This window comes from Drosophila obscura, unplaced genomic scaffold (assembly GCF_018151105.1).
Source record: "Drosophila obscura isolate BZ-5 IFL unplaced genomic scaffold, ASM1815110v1 contig_186, whole genome shotgun sequence".
Lineage (NCBI taxonomy): Eukaryota > Metazoa > Arthropoda > Insecta > Diptera > Drosophilidae > Drosophila > Drosophila obscura.
The window spans coordinates 3,669,117-3,689,499 of NW_024542774.1; the positions used below are offsets into that span (position 1 = coordinate 3,669,117).

General features: G+C 50.3%; 6 protein-coding genes across 9 annotated transcripts; 4 read left to right on the forward strand and 2 right to left on the reverse strand.

The window, feature by feature from the left end:
- Positions 1 to 3,670, reverse strand: LOC111078869 (sodium-dependent nutrient amino acid transporter 1). 3 transcript variants are annotated; one of them, XM_041593021.1, is made up of 7 exons: positions 3,572 to 3,670; positions 2,429 to 2,508; positions 2,040 to 2,370; positions 1,766 to 1,988; positions 1,325 to 1,702; positions 517 to 1,255; positions 1 to 448 (listed from the first exon to the last, which is right to left on the reverse strand). In XM_041593021.1, the coding sequence occupies exons 2-7, from the start codon at positions 2,483 to 2,485 to the stop codon at positions 305 to 307; spliced, it is 1,872 nt and encodes a 623-aa protein (XP_041448955.1). In that variant the 5' UTR covers positions 2,486 to 2,508; positions 3,572 to 3,670; the 3' UTR covers positions 1 to 304. The 3 variants fall into 3 exon arrangements, with proteins under 3 accessions (XP_041448955.1, XP_041448954.1, XP_022229482.2); XM_041593020.1 differs by having other exon boundaries at positions 2,429 to 2,579; XM_022373790.2 differs by lacking the exon at positions 3,572 to 3,670 and adding an exon at positions 2,690 to 2,842 and having other exon boundaries at positions 2,429 to 2,621.
- A 453-nt stretch (positions 3,671 to 4,123) lies between these two features.
- Positions 4,124 to 6,639, reverse strand: LOC111078870 (synaptonemal complex protein 1). Of its 2 annotated transcripts, XM_022373792.2 has the most exons (9): positions 6,513 to 6,639; positions 6,271 to 6,463; positions 6,037 to 6,208; positions 5,813 to 5,973; positions 5,350 to 5,738; positions 4,985 to 5,275; positions 4,698 to 4,923; positions 4,458 to 4,639; positions 4,124 to 4,394 (listed from the first exon to the last, which is right to left on the reverse strand). In XM_022373792.2, the coding sequence occupies exons 3-9, from the start codon at positions 6,098 to 6,100 to the stop codon at positions 4,340 to 4,342; spliced, it is 1,368 nt and encodes a 455-aa protein (XP_022229484.2). In that variant the 5' UTR covers positions 6,101 to 6,208; positions 6,271 to 6,463; positions 6,513 to 6,639; the 3' UTR covers positions 4,124 to 4,339. The 2 variants fall into 2 exon arrangements, with proteins under 2 accessions (XP_022229484.2, XP_022229485.2); XM_022373793.2 differs by having other exon boundaries at positions 4,124 to 4,639; positions 6,513 to 6,638.
- A 320-nt stretch (positions 6,640 to 6,959) lies between these two features.
- On the forward strand, positions 6,960 to 10,881 carry LOC111078885 (spondin-1). The gene is made up of 7 exons (XM_022373819.2): positions 6,960 to 7,159; positions 7,831 to 8,020; positions 8,098 to 8,486; positions 8,552 to 9,013; positions 9,077 to 9,248; positions 9,312 to 9,433; positions 9,496 to 10,881. The coding sequence occupies exons 2-7, from the start codon at positions 7,840 to 7,842 to the stop codon at positions 10,771 to 10,773; spliced, it is 2,604 nt and encodes an 867-aa protein (XP_022229511.2). The 5' UTR covers positions 6,960 to 7,159; positions 7,831 to 7,839; the 3' UTR covers positions 10,774 to 10,881.
- A 690-nt stretch (positions 10,882 to 11,571) lies between these two features.
- Positions 11,572 to 15,081, forward strand: LOC111078882 (spondin-1). The gene is made up of 6 exons (XM_022373815.2): positions 11,572 to 11,762; positions 11,822 to 12,213; positions 12,286 to 12,498; positions 12,558 to 12,815; positions 12,883 to 13,048; positions 13,631 to 15,081. Exons 1-6 carry the CDS (start codon positions 11,573 to 11,575, stop codon positions 14,974 to 14,976), a joined length of 2,565 nt encoding a protein of 854 aa, XP_022229507.2. The 5' UTR covers position 11,572; the 3' UTR covers positions 14,977 to 15,081.
- A 228-nt stretch (positions 15,082 to 15,309) lies between these two features.
- LOC111078880 (spondin-1) lies at positions 15,310 to 18,462 on the forward strand. Its single transcript, XM_022373814.2, has 6 exons — positions 15,310 to 15,533; positions 15,799 to 16,196; positions 16,260 to 16,472; positions 16,533 to 16,787; positions 16,852 to 17,023; positions 17,083 to 18,462. Exons 1-6 carry the CDS (start codon positions 15,344 to 15,346, stop codon positions 18,423 to 18,425), a joined length of 2,571 nt encoding a protein of 856 aa, XP_022229506.2. The 5' UTR covers positions 15,310 to 15,343; the 3' UTR covers positions 18,426 to 18,462.
- Positions 18,463 to 18,609: 147 nt separating this feature from the next.
- On the forward strand, positions 18,610 to 20,124 carry LOC111078883. The gene is made up of 2 exons (XM_022373816.2): positions 18,610 to 19,029; positions 19,090 to 20,124. Exons 1-2 carry the CDS (start codon positions 18,704 to 18,706, stop codon positions 19,463 to 19,465), a joined length of 702 nt encoding a protein of 233 aa, XP_022229508.1. The 5' UTR covers positions 18,610 to 18,703; the 3' UTR covers positions 19,466 to 20,124.
- The last annotated feature ends 259 nt before the right edge of the window (positions 20,125 to 20,383 follow it).

The window sequence follows — 20,383 nt, forward strand, 5'->3', positions numbered from 1 at the left end:
TGCCATTTAAATGCTTCAGAGGTCTCTGGCTTATATTTTCCAAATATTATTTTAAATAATTACCGACCGAGTACTTACAAATCCTAAAACCCTCACTTTTAATGCTTAAGCTAAGCCTAAGCCATAAAGGAAATTAATTAAAAACTGTTCGAAATTAGTTCTTAAAAAGGAAAAAAAAACAAAACAACTTTTTTGTCATAACTAAAGCTTGCAGCAAACAAAAGTTTTGCGCGTTTTGGCATTAATAATAAAGCGTAAAATTAAATGATAACCGAATTCTATATATATATATCTAAATACAATTTTAGCCGAAAATATTGTCACAGAGGTAGCCACCGCGTCGGGGCTTGAGCTCCACCTGGCGATTCCTGTGCAGAAGGTAGGCCTCCAGTTGCTGTGGCTGGCGGGGACCCCAGTCCGTCGTGGGCTGCAGGGACATCTTCAACTTCTGTGGGGCAGAGAAAGGAGAGTTCTCAGCCGGATTATGGGGAGAGTATGTAGTCATCGTCTACTTACGCTGCTGAAAGTCTTTCCCGGCTGCTGGTAGATCGTATAGATGGCCCAGATGGGCACCTGGAGCACTCCCAGGCCCCAGATGGCCCAGCCCGCCATATAGGCAGTCTGTGGATACTCCACACCTCGATAGGTGAGGGGCTCATAGTTGGACAGCATGTAGACAAAGACGAGGAACATCAGGCCGGGGGCCACAATGGCCCAGCAGATGCGCCAGTAGAAGCTTGTCTTTACGTTCAGCATAAATTCGATGTCGCTGCAGATGCGCTTCACACCGTAGATCCAGCCCACGGCCAGCAGCTCGGCAATGGCCAGCACAATGGCGATGAAGGTGCAGCCATAAAAGTCCACCAGATTGAGAACAAATTGTCCGCCCGGCGTCATATACACCAGACCGCAAAGGAAGCCAATTAGCGAGAAGGCAGCGGCCAGTAGCCAGTCGGGCAGATGGCTGAAGCGATCCTTGACCACGTTGATCACGGCACTGGCCATGCCCACATTCGATCCAATTCCCAGCACCAGCAGCATGAAGAAGAAGAGCACGGCAAACAGCTGCGGAAGATACTTGAACTTGGCAATGGCCTCCGGATAGGAGATGAAGGCCAGTCCAGCTCCACCCTGTACCACCTGAGCGATGTCCTCGGTGTTGGTTTCATGTGCCAGATTGCCCAGGATGCCAAAGATGATGCAGCCAGCGAGAATCGAGGTGAACGAATCAATGCTGGTGATGATGATCACATCTCTGGGCAGGGGGAGGAGTCATTAGATAGACGGAAGGGAGAAAGGGAAATAATACCCACAACCCACTTACTTGTGAACATTCTTGTGGAAGTCGTTGAAGGAGGCGTACATGACCAGCGTGCCGAAGCAGATAGCCAGCGAGAAGAACATCTGGGTGATGGCCGCATACCAGACATGCGGATTCAGCAGCTCGGACCACTTCGGCTCGAGGAAGTAGACGATGCCGCGCCAGGCGCCGGGCAGGGTCAACGCCCTCGCCAACAGGATCAGCATGATCAGATACGGAAACAGGGCGAGGAAGTAGGAGGCCTTGCCCGAGCTGCGTATGCCCTTGAAGAGGATGGCGCCAATGATCAGCCAGGTGGCGAACAGGCAGAGCACCAAGTCCCAACTGGGAGTTCCCAGCCCATTCTCCTGCAGGTTCTCAGGCTCCCTGAGCACAGTATGCCTGCCATAGGGGAAGCTACTAGAGCGACTTGGGTGGGAAATATTGTTTTTGGGTCAAACTCACGTGAAGTAGAGCTCCGCGGAAGAAACGCCCTGGCCTAGGGCAGTGCCATTCGGTGCGATGGTGGCTCCTGTGGCCACGCAAGCGCTGCCCCACTCCACCAGACAGTAGGTCCACGGCAGGACATCGTCAAAGCTGGCCACCAGATAGCGTATGGTCAGGGCCATAATGCAGGCGTAGTAGGTGGTGGCCAGCGCAGTGGAGTACACCTGACCGTAGCCGATGCCTGGAGAGGAAAATTCAGCATTGAGAGAGCAATGTCTGAGGACTCACTCACCCTTCATAATGGGCACCATGTCGAAGGCCTTGATACAGCCCCGGCTCGAGAACTGTCCAATGACTACCTCCAGATAGTAGATTGGTCGCCCGATCAGGATGAGCACTATAACATAGGGAACCACGAAGGCTCCACCGCCATTCTCCAAGGCGATGAACGGAAAGCGCCAGACATTTCCCAGGCCCACCGACAGGGCAATACAGGAGAAGAGGAACTCCAGTCCGCGACTCCATTGATCGCGCTGTCCAGGGGAATTCACGCCCCTCTCCACCGCCTCTGTCTGAGCCTGAGCCTGTCCCTCGACTTTGTCCAGGCAGCAGTTAATGGTAAGCTGAAAAGATTGAGTTAGTCCTAAGGATATTCCAAGCTACAAGAAGCCGGCTACCCACCTCATCGCTGGATGTGGTGTAGAGAACGGAGCTCCTTTCTGGCTGCTCGTTGTCCATCCTTTGGCTCAGTCTCTGGTACTCTGCAGCAGCAGCAGCATCCATAGTTATTGGATAAAGGCTGGTTTAATTCTTGGGACAGTAAACAAAAAAGCTGGCAACGCACGACACAAAAGCTCAAATTAATCTATATAATCTATGGGGGATGCCAGGATAAATTTAACTGTAAACAAAAATCGCCACCAAGGTCAGTGCTACTTATACACAGGTAATTAGCATTGGCGCCACTTGACCACATATCAGATGATGAGGTGACAAAGCAGTCAAGTGGATGGCACGCTTAGGGGCTCAAGTTTTGGTTTTCAAAAATATTTAATAGGCCAGCATCACGCTATACGCATAAATTTAGATAGTTTATGAATTTGTTTACTGCTATTTTCTTGTTTTTATTATTGATATTTGATCGAATAAAAGTGTAGATCGAGTTTATAATCGCCGCCAGTAACTGGGTGCGACTCTATTCTTTCTCCCAAATTTGCCTATAAATAGATGGATTAAATTTAACGCCAAGTGCGCAACTGGTTAGAAATTAATGGCAATACAAATTTGAATTTTGATTTTTGATTTTTGCCGTCACGGTTTCGGGCAATTAATAATTATACGTACGAAAATGTAGAATTTATGGGACGTGCGACGCTTTGCTGATAGTACCAAAATGCACCCCGAAATCACTAGACAGTGGGTTCAATGCGACCATTAATCACATCCATGGCAATCTCTGCCTGAATCCGCACTTCTTGCACCACGGTGTGTGTCAAAATATGCACGGAACCTTTTGGATTCCTTTAAAGAATATCTAATCTGGACGCATTTCTGTCTAACACAGAGAGAGTGTTGGCCGCATATAATTTGGGTGTATCCAGACTGTTTGCCCAGCCAAGTGAAAGATTTAGATAGTGGAGTTATTTGAGCAGATACTCGTACAGATATGCTGTAAACTCTTGGCATTATCTTAATGCTAGCCGAGACATTTGGTGGCAACTTCTCTGCTTATCTTTTGGACACACAAAGACAAAGATCAAGCACCAACAGCCAAAACTAAACAATCACACGACAGATAAAATGTAGTTTTATTCTTACACCTACACTTTCACTTGGAACTTCTTAATCTCAAACACAATAGATGTTACAGCCCACCCGAAAGTTTTCCCAAGTTTACAATTGGCACCGTCAACCGTCTATGGCAAGCGGTTCACTGCGACTAACTGAAGCATAACTGATAATAGACTAGGAAACCTCCGGACACAAGGCAGCAGCAGCAGCATCATCTCAAATTCGAGATGTCGAGATGAGCGCTCGAGTTGATGCTCTCGCGATGCTCGTTGCGCTGGGAATTTCAGCCAAACAGGAAAGCATTAGGGGAGCTCAAGCTCCAGATATCGGCTCAGCTGACGAGGAGTTATTCACATTGTTCAGCCCTTGGGATTAAGTATCTCAAACTCATCAAACGAACAGTACTCGTATTTACAGCGACCCTGCCCTCAAAATGCAAATCATTTCAATTAACTGTGCCAGATTCAGCCGGGCGGCATCTCTACTGATCATCCACATTCCCCATGCCACCCGAACAAACTCGGGGAAATATATATGAACCTACGTACTCGTACAGTACATACACATAAAGCCGACTCAAATTGTAGTAGTAATTGCAATATTTAATAAAACGAACAATAAATTTTGCTAATTGAACCTAGGTTGGGGTAGGACATTGGAATCTCTATTGGCCGTGGTCGGGTTACCTACCGTTGTGGCTGCTGCTGGGAAAGTTGGCTATAAAGTGGTCTAAAGTAATTTCCATGCATTCCATGAATATTCCCCTGAATCGGCTGATTTATAAAGTAGGCCCCATTCAGTTCATTTGGTTGTTCTGTTTGTCTGCTGATGCTTAAAATAATCTTGAAACAAATTTCTGAAAAATGCAATGCGCTTGAAATTTTGAACGGGTTATGATTAATTGGGCTTTGACACCGACATGCAGTCCTTAGGTTGGGAAATCTGTCGTTCCATCAAGAGATCTTTCTCGCGCTGACCATCCCAGAGCTGGCTGAGCATATGGTTGTGTTGGTTGGTCAATGCTACTGACTCCTCCATGCAGCTAAGCGTCCGCTGCATCTTACTTAGCTGCTCCTCCTTCGCCTGCAGCTGGATGCGCATCTGCAGCGAGATGAAATAGTTAGCAAAGCCCGGCCAGCCCGAGACCTGGACACTGTACCTGAGTTATCTGCGGGTCCGCTGAAGATTCGATGCACATTTGGTCATTTTTTCTTTGGATGTCAGTCTCGCGGATCGCGTTCAACTGCTCTTGCAACTGGACCACCAGCTGCTCGGACCTGAACAGCTCCGACTTCACCTGCTTCAGATGCGAGTGGAGCTGCTGCTCCCTTTGGCAACTGGAGGCAAGCTGGACTTCTGCGCTCTTTAACTTCTCGTGCAGCTCACTGCAGATGTCGAATTGCGAAAATTTATTTGCTTAACTGTGCACTTTAGTGAGGGCCTCACCTGATCTCGGCCCTTGACTGTTTGATCGTTGCTTCCAGCCTTTTGTTCCCCGCCTCCAGCTTCCGAGTATTCTTCGATTGTTTGTGGTACAAGTCCTTGAACTGCTTGAGAGACAGCACCTTCAGATTCAAATCGTCAATGATCTGATCTTTCTGTTCTATTACATCCTGTCGCTCCTCCTTCAGCTTCTCCTCCAGACAGACCATAGACTTTGTTTTGCTTTCGACCTCTTCCTGTGCCTGGACCACCATAGCCTCCGACTCCTCTACCAGCTGCTCCAGCTCCATATTGCTGTTCAAGGATAGATAACTAAGTAACAGGGACAGTACTGGTAGCAGTTTGCCCCATCTGGCTGCTCCACTCACCGAGACATTAGACTGTCCATCTCTGCCCTCTGCGAGGCGATGGTGTTGTCCTTAGCCACCAAAGAGTCATTCTGTTCGGCCAGCTCTTTTAAGTCTTTTATGTTTTGTGCCTCGCAGAGCTGTAGCATTTCCTTCACCTCGCGCAGCGACTTCTGATATTTTGCCTCAGTCGCCAGCAGCTGCACCTCGAGGTCCGCCTTGATTCTGTTTACCTTGGCGTTGTGTGCCTGTACGTTTTGTGAGAGCTGCTCCTGCACGTCCTGCTTGTGATCACGCAGCTCGTTTATGTAGCGGATCAGATGCTTGTTGGGCGACTTCTGACGGCTGACAGGTTGACAGCTGACACTCAGCTGCTCGATGTTCTCGACGATGCTCTCTACTTGGCGGTGCTATGGTTAGATGGGAGAGGGCCAAGCTGAGTCATGCACCAGAGTAGAGAGCGAAGTGTCTCAATCGAGCCTACCAGAAGATCCTTCAGCTTGAGGGTGAGCTTCTCCTTCTGATTGCGCGCCTCTAGCTCGTCCTTGGCCAGCTGGATGTATTCCAAGTGGTCATAGAACATTATAAAGCCCGAATCGAGGGCCGCCTGGCAACAACTCTTCAGCTCTTGAACGCAATCGCTGGCTGCAAAAAGAAAGCCGCTGATGAGTTTCCAACAGGAGTCGAATGGAATCGATAGAAACTCACACAACTTCTGTGGCATGCTGTCCTCGTTCGGCACAATGGAAACCAACTTGTACGAGCCCAGCATTTTGGGACTCCGCCGGTTCTAACCACCTCAGCTTCTCCAAAAAGGACGATTGACGCCATTGCAGCATCTGGTACTCTGTCTCGAGGCCACGCACACGGTGGTATTTGCCTTGGATTGGACGAGGATTGAATCAATTACCCGAAGGAAATTAGATGGGAGGCTAAACCTACGTGGGATAATCGCGCGAGATAGGGTTTTCTTCACTGGCAGAGGAATCCTGGATTGTCGCTTCTCTGGCAGCGACATAAGCTCGTCGACGGACCCCTTCCAGCGCTTTAATTTAATCGAACAGAGGCTCACACTACTCCCCCCAGTGTCGCGCACTGTATCAATACTGCGGCTGACTGAGCTTTCCCTCGAAACCTGAAGAATTTTCCATTTTAGATAGCTAAGGGATTGCGTAGGAACTTACCTTCGAGTGGTTAGCTTTTGTTATCATTGTTGGATTTGCAAAAAAAATAAATTTTAAAATTAAGTGAATTGGATTCAACAATGATATGTAGTGTTTTTACAAATTGTAATGTACTTTTAACTCTATAGACTTTGCTGGATGTTATGCTGTTAAACAGCCTACTCTGACAGCTAGTGCCTCTACATGTGAGTGCCTATATCTGGGGGGTTTTCGTTTGGTTTTATTTCATTTATTTCCACAGTACCCTTCGTTTGTTTAGGATGGGCTAGTGAAAACAGAACCCCATCAACAAATGCGAAGCCGCGCACAAAGCGGAAGCCATGCTGAACGAAAGGCGAAAGTAGAGCGGCGATTCTCTCTCGCCCACTCTCTAATCCACGAGTCATATGATGCACATCGTCTGGCCAATAATCGACGGGCGGCAGTCGGTTTCAATGCTCGTGCTAAATTTGCATTCAGTTGCCGTTCGAGTGCCTCCAGGGAACGTTCCGTTCTGAATTTATTTTTTCAACATATTCAACGTCTTGCGCGAAATGTACTCTGAGCTCGTATCCAACAAGATCCATCAATACTGAGCTGAAAAAGTGTCCAAAACATCCTGAAATTTTACCAAAGGATTCACTAAATATTGACAAATTAAATATCCAGTAAGTTGCAGTGTGCCAGGGGTCAGCAGCCTGCGATATGCTTGGACTTACTTCAGTTTTTCCACTGTCAGGGCGAAGCCTCAAAAGTGTTTTTGATGGGTGATGGAAATCTATGGGAATGTTGTTGTTTTTGTGGACGTCTGGGTGCTGTTATTTTGCTCTGGACATTTCCTATGGACAGTCGGCGCGTTTTTCAATTGAATTTAATCAGTGACGTAGTCGTACATAGTATCCGTATACTATACTACATATATACTATATATTGTACGTATGTGTACGTATGATTAAATATGGGCTTGCAGTGCGATGCGATTGTCAAGGGGGAAAACAACGCAGACGCCGCTCGGTTCAAGTTCCGCATGGCAATGATGAAAGGAAATAGAAAGTGTCTGTAAAAATAGAAATGAACATTCAAACTGGGTAAAGTAAATGCTTCAATTGGAAGGTATACTCGTACATACTCGTCTCGTATGTCGCCTGTGTACTAGATGCATATAGCAACTAATTCAAGTTCAATTCAGAACTACAAACTGGGCGCCCGCCATTGACATTCGGTACGAGTGCTGATAATTGCTGATAATTAAGGGAATTCCAGTTGGGTGCCAGGCAAACAGTATCCACTCGGCGAATGCAGTCCAATTCAGACATAGAAGTTCCTTTTCCGATTGCAGCGATCCGCAATGAAAGCCCGAGAGTGGTGCCTCATCTTATTGCTGGCTGTGGCGCGGACTTGGCCGCGCATCGAGGCATGCAACCGGATACCGCTGGGGGCCACTGCAGCCAAGTCTCCGGTGGACGATAACTATGTGCTGTCCGTGGCTAACAATGCCCAGAGCTATGTGCCGGGCCAGCGGTACAACGGTGAGTGATCGACCACAGCCAAGGAATTAATCTGCAGGAATGAATCTGCATCCATCACACTTTTGCCGCTCTTCCAGTGACCCTGAGTGCATTTTCGGGGCTATCCTTCGTGAGCTTTTTGTTGGCCTTGGACCTGGAGACGGGTGACGGCGAGGATGATCCGAATGCCGTGGGCACCTTTGAGCTACAGGATCTGGCCGAGACGCGCTTCAGTCCGCGCTGCGCCAATCTCGTCGAGAACACCAACACAAATGTGAAGACTCACGTGGATGTGGTCTGGGTGGCGCCGTCTAGTCCCGGACAGGGCTGCATTCTGCTGCGGGCGACCGTGATGCAGCATCGCGATGTTTGGTTCATGGACGATGGCTTCCTCACCAAGCGCATGTGCGAGGAGGAGGTGGACGACATCGACACGCAGCCCAGCATTATGGATCCATGCTGTGCCTGTGATGAGGCCAAGTACGAGGTGGGTACCGTCGCTGCAATATGTAATGACTGCAAAGCTTCACCTCCAGCTACTCCCATTTTCAGCTCACCTTCGAGGGCAAATGGTCGCGGCACACGCATCCCAAGGACTTCCCGGCCAACAGCTGGCGCACCCGATTCAGCGACATCATCGGCGCCTCCCACACCATCGACTACCGATTTTGGCAGTACGGGGAGATGGCCAGTGAGGGGCTGCGGGAGGTGGCCGAGCACGGCTCCACGCGCACCCTGGAGAGCGAGCTGAAGGACCAGAGCGAGCACATCCGCACGATCATCAAGGCACGCGGCATCGCCTATCCGAATGTGACGGGCAAGACTTTCGCCGTCTTTCGGGTGGACTCGAATCATCATCTGATTTCGCTGGTCTCCATGGTGGATCCCTCGCCCGACTGGATTGTCGGCGTCTCCGGGCTGGAGCTGTGCCTGCCCAACTGCTCGTGGGTGGAGAACAAGGTCCACAATCTGTATCCCTGGGATGCGGGCACTGACAGCGGTCCATCTTATATGGTAAGCCATCTCCTCTCCAACTGGTCTCTCTGCGATGAATTCTCAATCCGCTTGTCGTTGCAGTCCGCCGACCAGCCGCAGGTGCCGCCCGATGTGGTGCGCCGCATCAAGTCCAACTACCCCAACGACCCGCGTTCGCCCTTCTACGATCCCAGCGGCGCTCAGATGAAGCCCCTGGCCACATTGCACATCAATCGAAGACGCCTCTACGAGAAGAACTGCGAGTCGACTGACTGTAAGGCACAATAACATAATGTTAATATACTCACTCTGAGCACTCACCTGAATGCCTTTGCAGCGGAGCAGCTGCCCGCGGAGTGCGCCACCGAGGCATGGAGCAGATGGGACGAGTGCAGCACCAAATGCGGACCCGGCAAGCAGTACAGGACGCGCGAGTTCAAGAATCCCGTGCTGGCATCGGTGAGTCCATTTTGCAGATGGACCTCTGGACCTCGTTTAACCCCTGATTAATCGCCTTCCAGCGTCATCGCTGCAACAATGCCCTGCGGGAGGAGAAGAACTGCGTGGGACGCAATTGCGCCAGCTTCAATGAGGAAACAGCCGATGGGGCGGTGCAGCCCGAGGTTGGATATCCAACGGCCGGCTCCGACGATCCGCAGTGTGGGCTGTCCGAGTGGAGCGAATGGTCCTCGTGTACTGTGACATGTGGCACGGGCGAGCAGACGCGGTCGCGACACTACCTCAACAAGAAGGCCAAGAAGAAGTGCCAGAAGGCGAGCAGGGCCCGCCTGCAGGAGACCAAAGTGTGCGAGGCCATGGAGTGCGGGGGCGACATAGTGCCCGAGGATGCAGGCGCAGGAGACGCAGGGGATGGGGCCGAGAAGCGGTCGATCTTTCGCAACTTCGAGAGCTACAGCCAGCACAAGGAGGACTATATACCGCCAGTGTGCGGGATAACGCCCTGGTCGGACTTCTCGCCCTGCCAGGGCCCGTGCGGAGGCCACGGGAAGCGTCAGCGCATCCGCAAGGTGTGGAACAACAATCAGGTGTACGGCGTGCACGACCCCAGCGACGACGGCAGTGATCCGTGCCGCCACATCAAGCTCCACGAGGAGGTGAACTGCACGAATCCCAGCTGTGACACCATCGTGCCCCATCTTTGCTACGAGGACCTGATGGACAGTCCCTGTCGGGACAGCGACGTGACCAACTACTGGTACTACGATCATGTGAGCGACCAGTGCGCCATCTACTGGTCGGACCGCTGCGACACCAACCGCAACAAGTTCAAGTCGAAGGAGGAGTGCGAGGACACGTGCCGCCAACCTCGCCACAAGCAAGAGCTAAAGTACGACCGCCTCCAAGCCATCGACTGTCTCGTCTCCGAGTGGCTCACCCACATCTGCAACGCCACCTGCGGCGACGGCTACCAGCTGCGCACCCGTCGCGTCCTCCGCACACCCAAGTACGGCGGCAAGCCATGCCCCAAGCATCTGGTGCGCCTCGATCGCTGCTATCAGCGCTGCGACGACATTTACTCGATCAGCGGCGGCGGATTCGGTGAGCGACGGCATGTGGCCAAGACGCCACCGCCGGATCCGCGCGATGCGTGCCGCTATTCGGAGTGGTCCGCCTGGACGCCCTGCACTGCCACGTGTGGCGACAATGCCGTGCGACAGCGTACCCGCACGCTGCTCAACACGGATCTGAGCTCCATGTGCAAGGATCGTGTCCGCATGGAGAAGTGTATGATGATGCCGTGCCTCCTGATCAGCAACGATGATGCCGAGAAGTGGTAAGGCAACAGGAACAACGATGGATCGATCGATTCCAACAAGTATTAGTCGTACACCAATTATGTAATCGCAAGCGAATGAATGACAAAATATATAAGAATCCACCAGCTATCCTTAGGTCATGGAACTTAAGTATATGTGGCGGGGCAGGAGGTTCTACTTGTGGACAGTTCCCAGCTAAACTGAAACTTCTGCTTAAAGTATTTGCGCTTCATGCCACATTCGTCATTGACCCAAATCTCTTGTGCGACTGTTGCCCGGCCCTTGCCTCCTTCAATGCCCTGGTCCAAGTTCAAAGAACCCCATAACCAAACCCGTTGATTAAAGAGCGTGCCACACACACAAACACAACAAGAAGGAACGTTGTGAGTTGCTGCTGTGGCCGCGACTCTACTTTTATACCCGTACTCAGTCAGTATATATGTATGTCAGCTTATGATTTATGTGGAATTTCTAGATATTTTATCAGTTTAGATCTACATCTACAATGTAGATTCTACATGTCCTCCGCCAGAGGTCGGAGAGAATGGGTAACGGCTGCAGCACTGGAGGGGGTTGGGGTTAGCAGCTGAAAATTAATTTCTTCATTCACACATCCACTTTAACCACAAATCGAATATACTCTCGGAGCACGGGTATAAAACACACAAAACAAGCGAAACAAATTCTATTCCAATTGACCAATCGGCAACTCAATCAAGATGAGATAATTGAAATGCTCATCGATTAATAGACCAATTTCGGCACTAGAGGCAGCCGCCGATCAGTCAGTCAGTCAGTTGACGCTGTGCTGTAGACAGCTATGGATCGAGACGCAATGTGGCCACTTGTGCGGGTTATTCTGCTCCAAATGTTGTTGATTCAGGGTGTGCGGGGGGCATGCAATCGGATACCACAAGGAGCCAGCGGAGAACGGTCTGCTGTGGATGAAAACTTTCGCCTTTTGATCGACGGAAATCCAGAGACCTATGTACCCGAGCATCAGTACAACGGTGAGGGGGCTAATCCCATGCACATCAAAGGGAAGTATCTCTATAATTAATTTCCACAGTGTCGCTCTCCTGCCCCATTAACTTAAAGTTTGTGAGCTTCACGCTGGTGATCGAGAGCGAGGATCAGGCGGCGGCCTTCAATGGACTGGACATGACCGGCCACTTTGAGCTTCTGGGCTCACCCGACACCAGATTCAGCGTCGGCTGTGAGAACTTGGTCGAGAGCACCAACACGAATGCCAAGACCCATATCGAAGTCTCCTGGGTGGCCCCAAAGTCGCCCGAAAGCGGCTGTGTCCTCATCAAGGCGGGAGTGGTGCAGCAGCGCGATGTTTGGTTCATTGACGAGGGGTTCCTCACCAAACGCATCTGCCCCGAGGAAATTGACGAGCTGAACAGCCTGACGCCGCCACTCCAGAACTGTTGTGCCTGCGATGAGGCCAAGTACGAGGTGGGGAGGCGACGCCCAACAGTGGGCCCTGAAGGTTGCGCTTTTACAGTTGCGTTCCATTTGTTTTCGTAGATCGTCCTGGAGCGCAAGTGGACCAGGAATACCCATTCCAAGGACTTCCCGGTCGAGGCGTGGCGCACGCGTTTGGGCGAGCTGATTGGCGCCTCGCACAGCTATGACTACCGCTACTGGGCGTATGGGGGACGAGCCAGTCTGGGCATGCGCGAGATGGCCGAGCATGGCGCTACCCGTACCCTGGAGCAGGAGATCCGAGACAACACACAAGTTTGGTTCCTAATCCCATTGCTTGCATAAGGACTGTTCCATCCGGTGATCTCTTACAGAATGGCGCAGTGCGCACCATCGTCAAGGCCCCTGGCATACCCCATCGCTTGAATGCCTTCGGCTCGACGCTGGCCAATGCTCGTGTGGATTCGGCACATCATCAGATCTCGCTGGCTGCCAAAATCGATCCCTCGCCCGACTGGATACTGGGTGTGGCTGGGCTGGAGCTGTGCCTCAGCAACTGCACGTGGCTGCAGCGAAAGGTACTGAATTTGTACCCCTGGGACATTGGCACCGATTCAGGACCCTCTTATATGGTGGGTAAAGATCACAAATCAACCGTGTCCTGTCCTGTCTAGTTTGAAGCACGGTTTTCTCCTTCAGTCACCCGACCAGCCGCAGGTTCCACCAGATGTTATACGACGGATAACTTCTTCGTATCCCAGCGATTATCGTTCGCCCTTCTTCGATGATACCGGCGCCTCGATGAAGCCATTGGCCACGCTCCACTTGACCAGGAAGAAGCTCTACATCCGCGAGTGCGAGGAGGGTAAGTAACACTACTCAACAAAATTTAACTTTTTCTTTCGGCTGTGGACCAAAAAGGAATTTTTTTAATAGATTTCGGGATTTAAAAATTTTTGTAGTACTTTTTTTTATGGTTAATTTTTTTTTAAGTCAATCTGGTTATATCTGTTTGCATAGAACTTTGCAGTTCTGAAAAGCTGACAAATGCAGCTATACCGCAAAAATACCGAAAAAAAATGATGAAATTTGAATTTGAAAGCTTAATATCTTCCAGCCGTTAAGCTGCAGATACAAAGTGTCTGGGTCGGATTTATAGCTGAATAATATAAGCTGACAAAGCTTTTCAGAACTGCAAAATATGCAACCAGATATAATAAAAATAAAAGTACTACCTTTGAAAAAAAAACATTAAACAAAAAATAGCAGATTTTAAAAAATTCTTAAAAAAAAACTAAAGCAGAAAAAAAACCATAATTCGCTAAAAAAAAATGTAAGCCCCGATATCTATAAGAAAAAGTCATTTTGGGCCACAGCCTAAATGTCGTGTTGACTAGAGTAATCAGAAATATAATGATTCAATCACATTCTCTGACCCATGGTTTAGTATCGCAGAGTGGACGAGGACCTCTGGAATGCGCTGTACATCCTTGGAACGATTGGAGCAACTGCAGCACCCGCTGTGGCCAGGGCTACACCCAGCGCATGCGCAGCTACAAGAATCCCAATCTGGCGGCCAATTACAACTGCGCTATTAAACTGGAGGAGATTCGCCAGTGCCAGGGCACTCAGTGCGGCCCGGGGGAGGAAGAGTATGCCATTGGCAGCCCCGGCGAGGATGTGGGTTTGGGTGTGGCTATGGGTGGGGAGACGGCAACAGGTACTGGCTCCATGGCCGAGTGTCAGCTGAGCAGCTGGAGTGAGTGGTCGCCGTGCTCAAAAACCTGTGGCCGCGGCGTCTCCACACGGACACGCGACTATACCAATCCCCAGGCGAGGCAGCGATGTCTGACGGTCATGCGGCTTCCCATGGAGGAGACCAGACAGTGTCTGGGATCGGACTGTGGCGGCACCATACCTGACAACGGGGAGCTCGATGGTTTGCCGGAGCCAGAGCTGTTCGGCGAACCCAATCAGACGCCCAGCTGGAGCACAAATAGTTACAATAACAGAATGGACAATCCCTATGGGGGCGGATCAGCAAATCAGGGCTGGAACAGAAAGAGTTTCAGCACCGCTGAGAATGAGAATGCCTTTGACAGATCACCGTACGGCTCTGTGGATAGATCGCAGGACACCAATGCGCCCTTTGGCCAGACAGACAGCCAGCAACGTTCACCGTTTGATTCAATCGACAATCGACGGGGACAGCCTCTCGATTCGGAGCATGAGCGTCCCAGCTATAACATCTACGGCAGTGAGAAGATGGTGGGTAACCCGCGACCCGGAAACAGCTACAATGATTACAGTCCGGGCTATAACAGCAAGGATTACAGCACTCCGAACCTGAGGACGGGCTTGGGCTTCACCACTAGATCCCCGTACGCAGGACGCTTTCCCAGTCGCCAGCAGGAGATGGCTGAGCCGGGCAGCAACTACAATGTGGTCCAGGACTACTGCTTCGAGAAGCCCATTGCCTCCACTCGTCCCTGCCTGGCCAATCCGGTGATTGTGAGCAACTACTGGTTCTACGATCACGATGACCACGAGTGCAAGATCTTCACCACGGACAACTGCGATGAGAACAAGAATCGCTTCCGTTCGCTGATGGCCTGCGAGGGCACATGCCTGCAGCCCCAGATGAACGTGGAGCGCAGCGACAATGAAGCCATGGATCTATATGGCCAGACCGGCGGAGCTTATGGCGACGCAGTGGGTGATATAGCTGAACCGATGTCCCACACAAGGAACACATATACAGGCACATTCAGACCGGGGCGTTACGGCAGCTGAATATATCCCCATCCTAATAAAGATAAACTACGATTGAGTCCAGGGTATTTTGTGCTTCCACAGTTGAAAGAGAATACTTTTTAGCTGGGTTTCGGTTTCCCTGTTTCTCTGTCGCAGTGTTAAAGAGAGTCAAAAGCTTGCGTTGTTTTTCCGGCACTGATAAGGCCCCCCCAGTCGCCGTCTATTGGTATCAGTGGGTCAGAAATATAACACTCTACAAATGTGGGGCTTATCGGGGAACAGTCAGAGCCAAGCCAAGTCTCTCTCTTTCTCTCTTTCCTTCTCTGATTCACTTTTCGCAAAAGGGAAAAGCTTTGCTCAGTTTGCAACAGACGCTCAAGTCGAATGGACTAGATGAATCTCCAGAATGTGGCGGACCAACTCTTTTTCCCTATTTCCACTGATTCTGGCGGCGCTGACGATCGGCACAGCCCACAGTCTGATCTGTACACGCCGCCCGGCGAACACGGCCACGCCCAAGTCGCCAGTGGACGAGAACTATGTGATAAGCGTGACAGGCAATCCGGAAACATATATTCTCGGACAGGAGTACAACGGTGAGTACAGTTCATTGGCCGCTTGCGCTTGAACTTCATGGGCAGATTGCCTTGGGGCCTCTCGCTCTCTGGGGCTCTGAGGCTTCCAAGATTTCGCAATGTTTATTGTTTAGTAAACAAAGTACGCACATGTGTGCCTTGGGTAGCTCTGGCTTATCGCGGCGTTCCCCTTGCGAATTCGAAATTCGAATTGGAATTCAAGGTTAACGATAAGAGCTAAGAAATGAGAATGATCTTCCCACTCTCGCCACACCACACCACACAGTTTCGCTGAATGCATTCAACGGACATCGCTACATCAGCTTCATTCTGGCGCTGGAGAACGAGAACGGGGACTTCAACTATGCGGATGATCTCGGCCGCTTTGAGCTGAGCGACATGACCGAGTCGCGCTTCAGCCCCAACTGCATTAATATGGTGGAGAACACCAACACCAATCCAAAGACACACATGCACCTGACCTGGGTGGCGCCCAGCGAGCCCGGCAGCGGCTGCATCCTGATGCGGGCCACGGTCCTGCAGCATCGCGACGTTTGGCACATGGATGACGGTGGACTGACTCGACGCATTTGCGAGGAGGTCGTCGACGATGTGGAGAGCCAGCCAACGGCTCCATTGCTGGATGTACCCTCCTGCTGTGCCTGCGATGAGGCGCGCTATGAGGTGGGTGTGGCAGCAACAGCCGAGGCAGTGCGTCAGTAACCTCTTCGTTGTCCATCCTTACAGCTGACATTTGAGGGCGTCTGGTCGCGCAACTTGCACCCACGGGACTTCCCGGCTCGAGGCTGGGAAACGCGTTTCTGTGAGCTTTTGGGCGCTGCCCACAGCGCCGATTATCGCTTCTGGGAGTCCGGATCGCTGGCGAGCGAGGGACTCAAGCAATATGCGGAGCACTGCAGCTCGCGGCTGCTTGAGCGGGAATTCAGCATCAACTTTCGGGTGAATTGATATCTCACTGGATCAGCTGGGAGTCCTGGAAGTAATTTCAAGTCTTTGCAGGATCAAAAGATCCGCACCATTATCAAGGCACGCGGCCCGGCGTTCCCCAACATGAGCAGCAAGTCCATGGCCTCGGTGCGAGTGGATCCATTGCACCACATGGTGTCGTTTGCCTCCAAGATAGAGCCATCGCCCGACTGGATTGTGGGCGTCAGTGGACTGGAGCTGTGTCTGCGGAACTGCACGTGGCTGGAGGGGAAAGTCATCAATTTGTATCCCTGGGACGTCGGCACGGATGCGGGGCCCAGCTACACGGTAGGTAGAATCAGAAGGATTACTCTCTAAATGTGCAATAATTGTGTGTCTCTCCACTTGATAGTCTCCGGACCAGCCGCAAGTACCGCCAGATGTCATCAGGCGGATGCGTTCCGACTTCCCAAACGATCCGCGCTCGCCCTTCTACGACGATTCGGGGGCGCCCATGAAGCCCATGGCAGTCCTGACGGTGCGACGCCAACGTATCTACGAGCGACGGTGTGCGGATGAAGACTGTGAGTGTATCTCCCGTCTCCCATTTGCTCGGAGAATCAACTAATCCGCCAATCCGCAGCCAACAATGCAGCAGAAGTACCCCGCGAGTGCCTCACACATCCCTGGTCAAGCTGGAGCGACTGCTCATCCAAATGCGGCGATGGCATGCAGTACAGGCGACGCGTCTACAAGCAGCCTGAGCTGGCGAGGATCTACAACTGCAACGTGCCGCAGTATGATGAACGCGAGTGCCAGGGCCAGATATGCGGTGCACACACTCTCATGGGCAATGTGGGAGACTTTGGTGATCTAGACCCTGGAATGGGAATGGGCTTTGGCATGGGCGGAAACACGCGTCAATCGCCTGAGCAACGTGGTGCCGAGTGTCAACTGAGCCGCTGGAGCAGCTGGAGTCCATGCAGCGTAACCTGCGGAGAGGGCTACGAAATGAGGCAGCGGCAGTACCTCAATCCGGGAGCCGAGCCAAAGTGCCAGGGTGTCCATCGAATGGAGCTGCAGGAGACGCGCAAATGTGAGGGCAGAGCTTGCCTCGGTAATCTGCCAGCATCGATTAGTGGCGACATGGACATGGGTATGTCCCCTTACGGGGAGCCCATGGGTGGCCGTGGCGGCGGAGGCATGTATGGCCCAATTGATGAGGCTCCAATTGATCGGAATAGAGCGGAATTCGGCTTTGCGGTTGGCAACCTCAAGGGCCACAATCCCATCTGGGGCGACAATACACAGAAATCGGATGCTGCGTGGCTGCCAGAACGACAGCCAACTCTGATCCAAGCGCCTCCATCCTACAAGCAGCCAAGGATTCAAAGTAATTACAATGCGGCCGGCGGCTATGAACAGAGAACGGAAGCACCTTCAATCTGGTCACGCCAACGTCCCAGCGACATCTACCAGCCTTCGCGCTTAGAGGATGTAGAGCGGGCGCCATGGCAGCGACTGGACCCCGGAAACACCAACAGCAGAGAGTTTCTTACCTCGGATACGGATATTCCCAGTGGTGGTATAGAGCAGGAAGGATGGCCACGACCCAACAGCTACCAGAACGGCGACACTGATCCCGTCATGTCGACTCGCTGCTTTCAAATGCTGCACACCGTTCAGCCGCGCTGCCAAAATCAAACGATTACGGGACAGTTCTGGTTCTATAACTTCTGTGCCGACGAATGCATGCTGTATGCAACAGATCCATGCGATCGCAATTTGAACAAATTCAGCAGGTGGGAGGAGTGCCAGAGATGCCGCGAGCCCGAGCTGGCTCCTCTGCAGCAGCACCGCTCGAATTCGCCGGAATGCCAGGCCCTGAGAACCGCATGGTATGCTCAGGAGAGGGCGCGGGAAGAGCAACGAGCGTCGAACAGAAGACGCAACTACGGTGGCCATCGGCAACGCGGTAGAAATTAAGTAAATATAATAATTAACATCTAGTTAATACTTACATTATTGCATTATTTCAATAAGTTTCCTAACTTAGTTGGTAATATGTTATGGATAAAACAGACAGACGAGTTATGAAGGGACCACATTCTGCTCTGTTATATTTATTATTATTATTCAAACTAGACTACAACAGCGGGTGAACACACCCGATTTTGAATGTACCTTGGCCAAACAGCTGTTCAAAATTGCACAAGCACAAAGAAAAGCAAAAGTGAAGAGTAAAAATAACGATATAAGCTGAAATGCATTTGCAACGTTTTCAATTTATGATGCGCAGCATGTTGAGGGTGCAACAGGTTGCAGCAATGGCCCCACATCAGCAACAACTCCGCAATTTATCGCTTTATTGGCACTTGGCACAGTCACAAAGGGCGGCTGGAGCTCCAGGAAACAAATCAGGTGGTGACCAGAAGCCAAAGAATCCGCCACAGAAGATTACCCTTGTTCAGCAAAACCAGGCACTTAGCATAACCACCTTGGAGGAAGCGCAGAAGTTGGCCAAGCGGCGAGAGCTGCACCTGCTGCGTTTGGAGCAAACGGACACCAAAACAGGGCGCGCCATGTTTAAGTTGGTACTAAATACGCAGTAATAGCGAAACTCATTATTAATTTGACAACATTCTTTCAGACTAGTCACCTCTGCTGAAATGCTAGCCGATGATGTGGGAACAACGACAACCGCTACCGACAAAATCCACAAAAAGTCTGAGAAATCACTGACCATAGGTGCCCGCATCACTGAGCATGATCTTTCATCGCGTCTCAAGAATATTGTCAAATGGCTGGGCAAGCGGCACGAAGTCCGCATACTCATCCAGGGCAGCGCTAGCGGATCCGACGAAAGCAGCGCTGAGCGCATTGTCAAGGCAATTGAACAAACCATTGCAGAGCCGCAGGTCATTGGCAAAATAGTCCAAAAACGCAGCAAAGGTTCCTACATCAAGTTTAGCATTATGCCTGTGACTCAACCAGCCGCTTCCACGCCCAGCCCCGCCCAGTCGTGACAACTAACGCCATTGCCTCGGATAAATCCCAGTCATTTCACAGCAATGGCGCTGCCTCTGTCTCTCGTCATTAGACGGAGTGCCCATAACTACTCCACCATGCAAAATAATGGCGGACGACGACCCTCTGATCCAACCATACCTGGGATAGTGGCGGCTGCATCGTTTGTTTTTATAATCACCATGAAATATGTCTTCTGGATGCACGCTCTAAAAAAGAAGGATAGCTGAGTACTTTTTTGTCGCTTTAAAAGTTTAGTCTGATTGATGCCCAGCATTTTCGCTAATATAATTTGTATTTGTACTGAAAACTCTTTAAATAAAGTGCGAGAGAACACCAAGATCAAGAAATTTAAACTATTACCTATTCGCTTAGTTTTTTGTCTTTTTATTTCTCATATATGTATTTCGATTTATTTGTATTTGTTTTATATAGGTGCCATTAATTTAATTGGTATTTTCGTTTATATATTTTGTATATGTGTAATTATTTGTATAGATTCTAAGCACACATAAGTTAATGAAATATTACATAATTCTCTTTCTTTATAATATAAAGTCGCTGGTTTAAATGAAATATATTAAGCAAAGCTTACAATTGAACTAAAGCTTACTATTGTTACACGAGCAAGTAAAGCTTTTATTTGGTTTCAACTAAATATAAATAGTGTTTTTGTAATTATATTGGAAACCTGCAAAACGCAACAAATCAGAGAGCAGAGCATAAGTTTGTGGACAGTTGGGACATTCATTTATTTCGTGTTCCAAAACGCATACGACTATAGCAGTGAATTTTTCTTTGTTTGGATACAAATTACAGGCGGCGTACATTAAAGCTGTAAACAATTAAAGCAATTAACTAAAAATACGGCACAAGGAACATTCTTACTTAGATTACAGAAATAAATAAAAGATTAA

Coding starts and splice junctions, on each gene's coding strand:
- LOC111078883 (XM_022373816.2), top strand. CDS start 18,704: ATGCATTTGCAACGTTTTCAATTTATGATGCGCAGCATGTTGAGGGTG. Junction 19,030..19,089: donor ACAGGGCGCGCCATGTTTAA/GTTGGTACTAAA, acceptor ACATTCTTTCAG/ACTAGTCACCTCTGCTGAAA.
- LOC111078870 (XM_022373792.2), bottom strand. CDS start 6,100: ATGCTGGGCTCGTACAAGTTGGTTTCCATTGTGCCGAACGAGGACAGC. Junction 5,739..5,812: donor TCAAGCTGAAGGATCTTCTG/GTAGGCTCGATT, acceptor ATCTAACCATAG/CACCGCCAAGTAGAGAGCAT. Junction 4,924..4,984: donor CAGTCAAGGGCCGAGATCAG/GTGAGGCCCTCA, acceptor CGACATCTGCAG/TGAGCTGCACGAGAAGTTAA.
- LOC111078885 (XM_022373819.2), top strand. CDS start 7,840: ATGAAAGCCCGAGAGTGGTGCCTCATCTTATTGCTGGCTGTGGCGCGG. Junction 8,487..8,551: donor GTGATGAGGCCAAGTACGAG/GTGGGTACCGTC, acceptor TCCCATTTTCAG/CTCACCTTCGAGGGCAAATG. Junction 9,249..9,311: donor GAACTGCGAGTCGACTGACT/GTAAGGCACAAT, acceptor ATGCCTTTGCAG/CGGAGCAGCTGCCCGCGGAG.
- LOC111078869 (XM_041593020.1), bottom strand. CDS start 2,530: ATGGATGCTGCTGCTGCTGCAGAGTACCAGAGACTGAGCCAAAGGATG. Junction 2,371..2,428: donor ACACCACATCCAGCGATGAG/GTGGGTAGCCGG, acceptor CAATCTTTTCAG/CTTACCATTAACTGCTGCCT. Junction 1,703..1,765: donor TCCGCGGAGCTCTACTTCAC/GTGAGTTTGACC, acceptor CCCCTATGGCAG/GCATACTGTGCTCAGGGAGC.
- LOC111078882 (XM_022373815.2), top strand. CDS start 11,573: ATGGATCGAGACGCAATGTGGCCACTTGTGCGGGTTATTCTGCTCCAA. Junction 12,499..12,557: donor AGATCCGAGACAACACACAA/GTTTGGTTCCTA, acceptor GATCTCTTACAG/AATGGCGCAGTGCGCACCAT. Junction 13,049..13,630: donor CATCCGCGAGTGCGAGGAGG/GTAAGTAACACT, acceptor CCCATGGTTTAG/TATCGCAGAGTGGACGAGGA.
- LOC111078880 (XM_022373814.2), top strand. CDS start 15,344: ATGTGGCGGACCAACTCTTTTTCCCTATTTCCACTGATTCTGGCGGCG. Junction 16,473..16,532: donor AATTCAGCATCAACTTTCGG/GTGAATTGATAT, acceptor AAGTCTTTGCAG/GATCAAAAGATCCGCACCAT. Junction 17,024..17,082: donor ACGGTGTGCGGATGAAGACT/GTGAGTGTATCT, acceptor GCCAATCCGCAG/CCAACAATGCAGCAGAAGTA.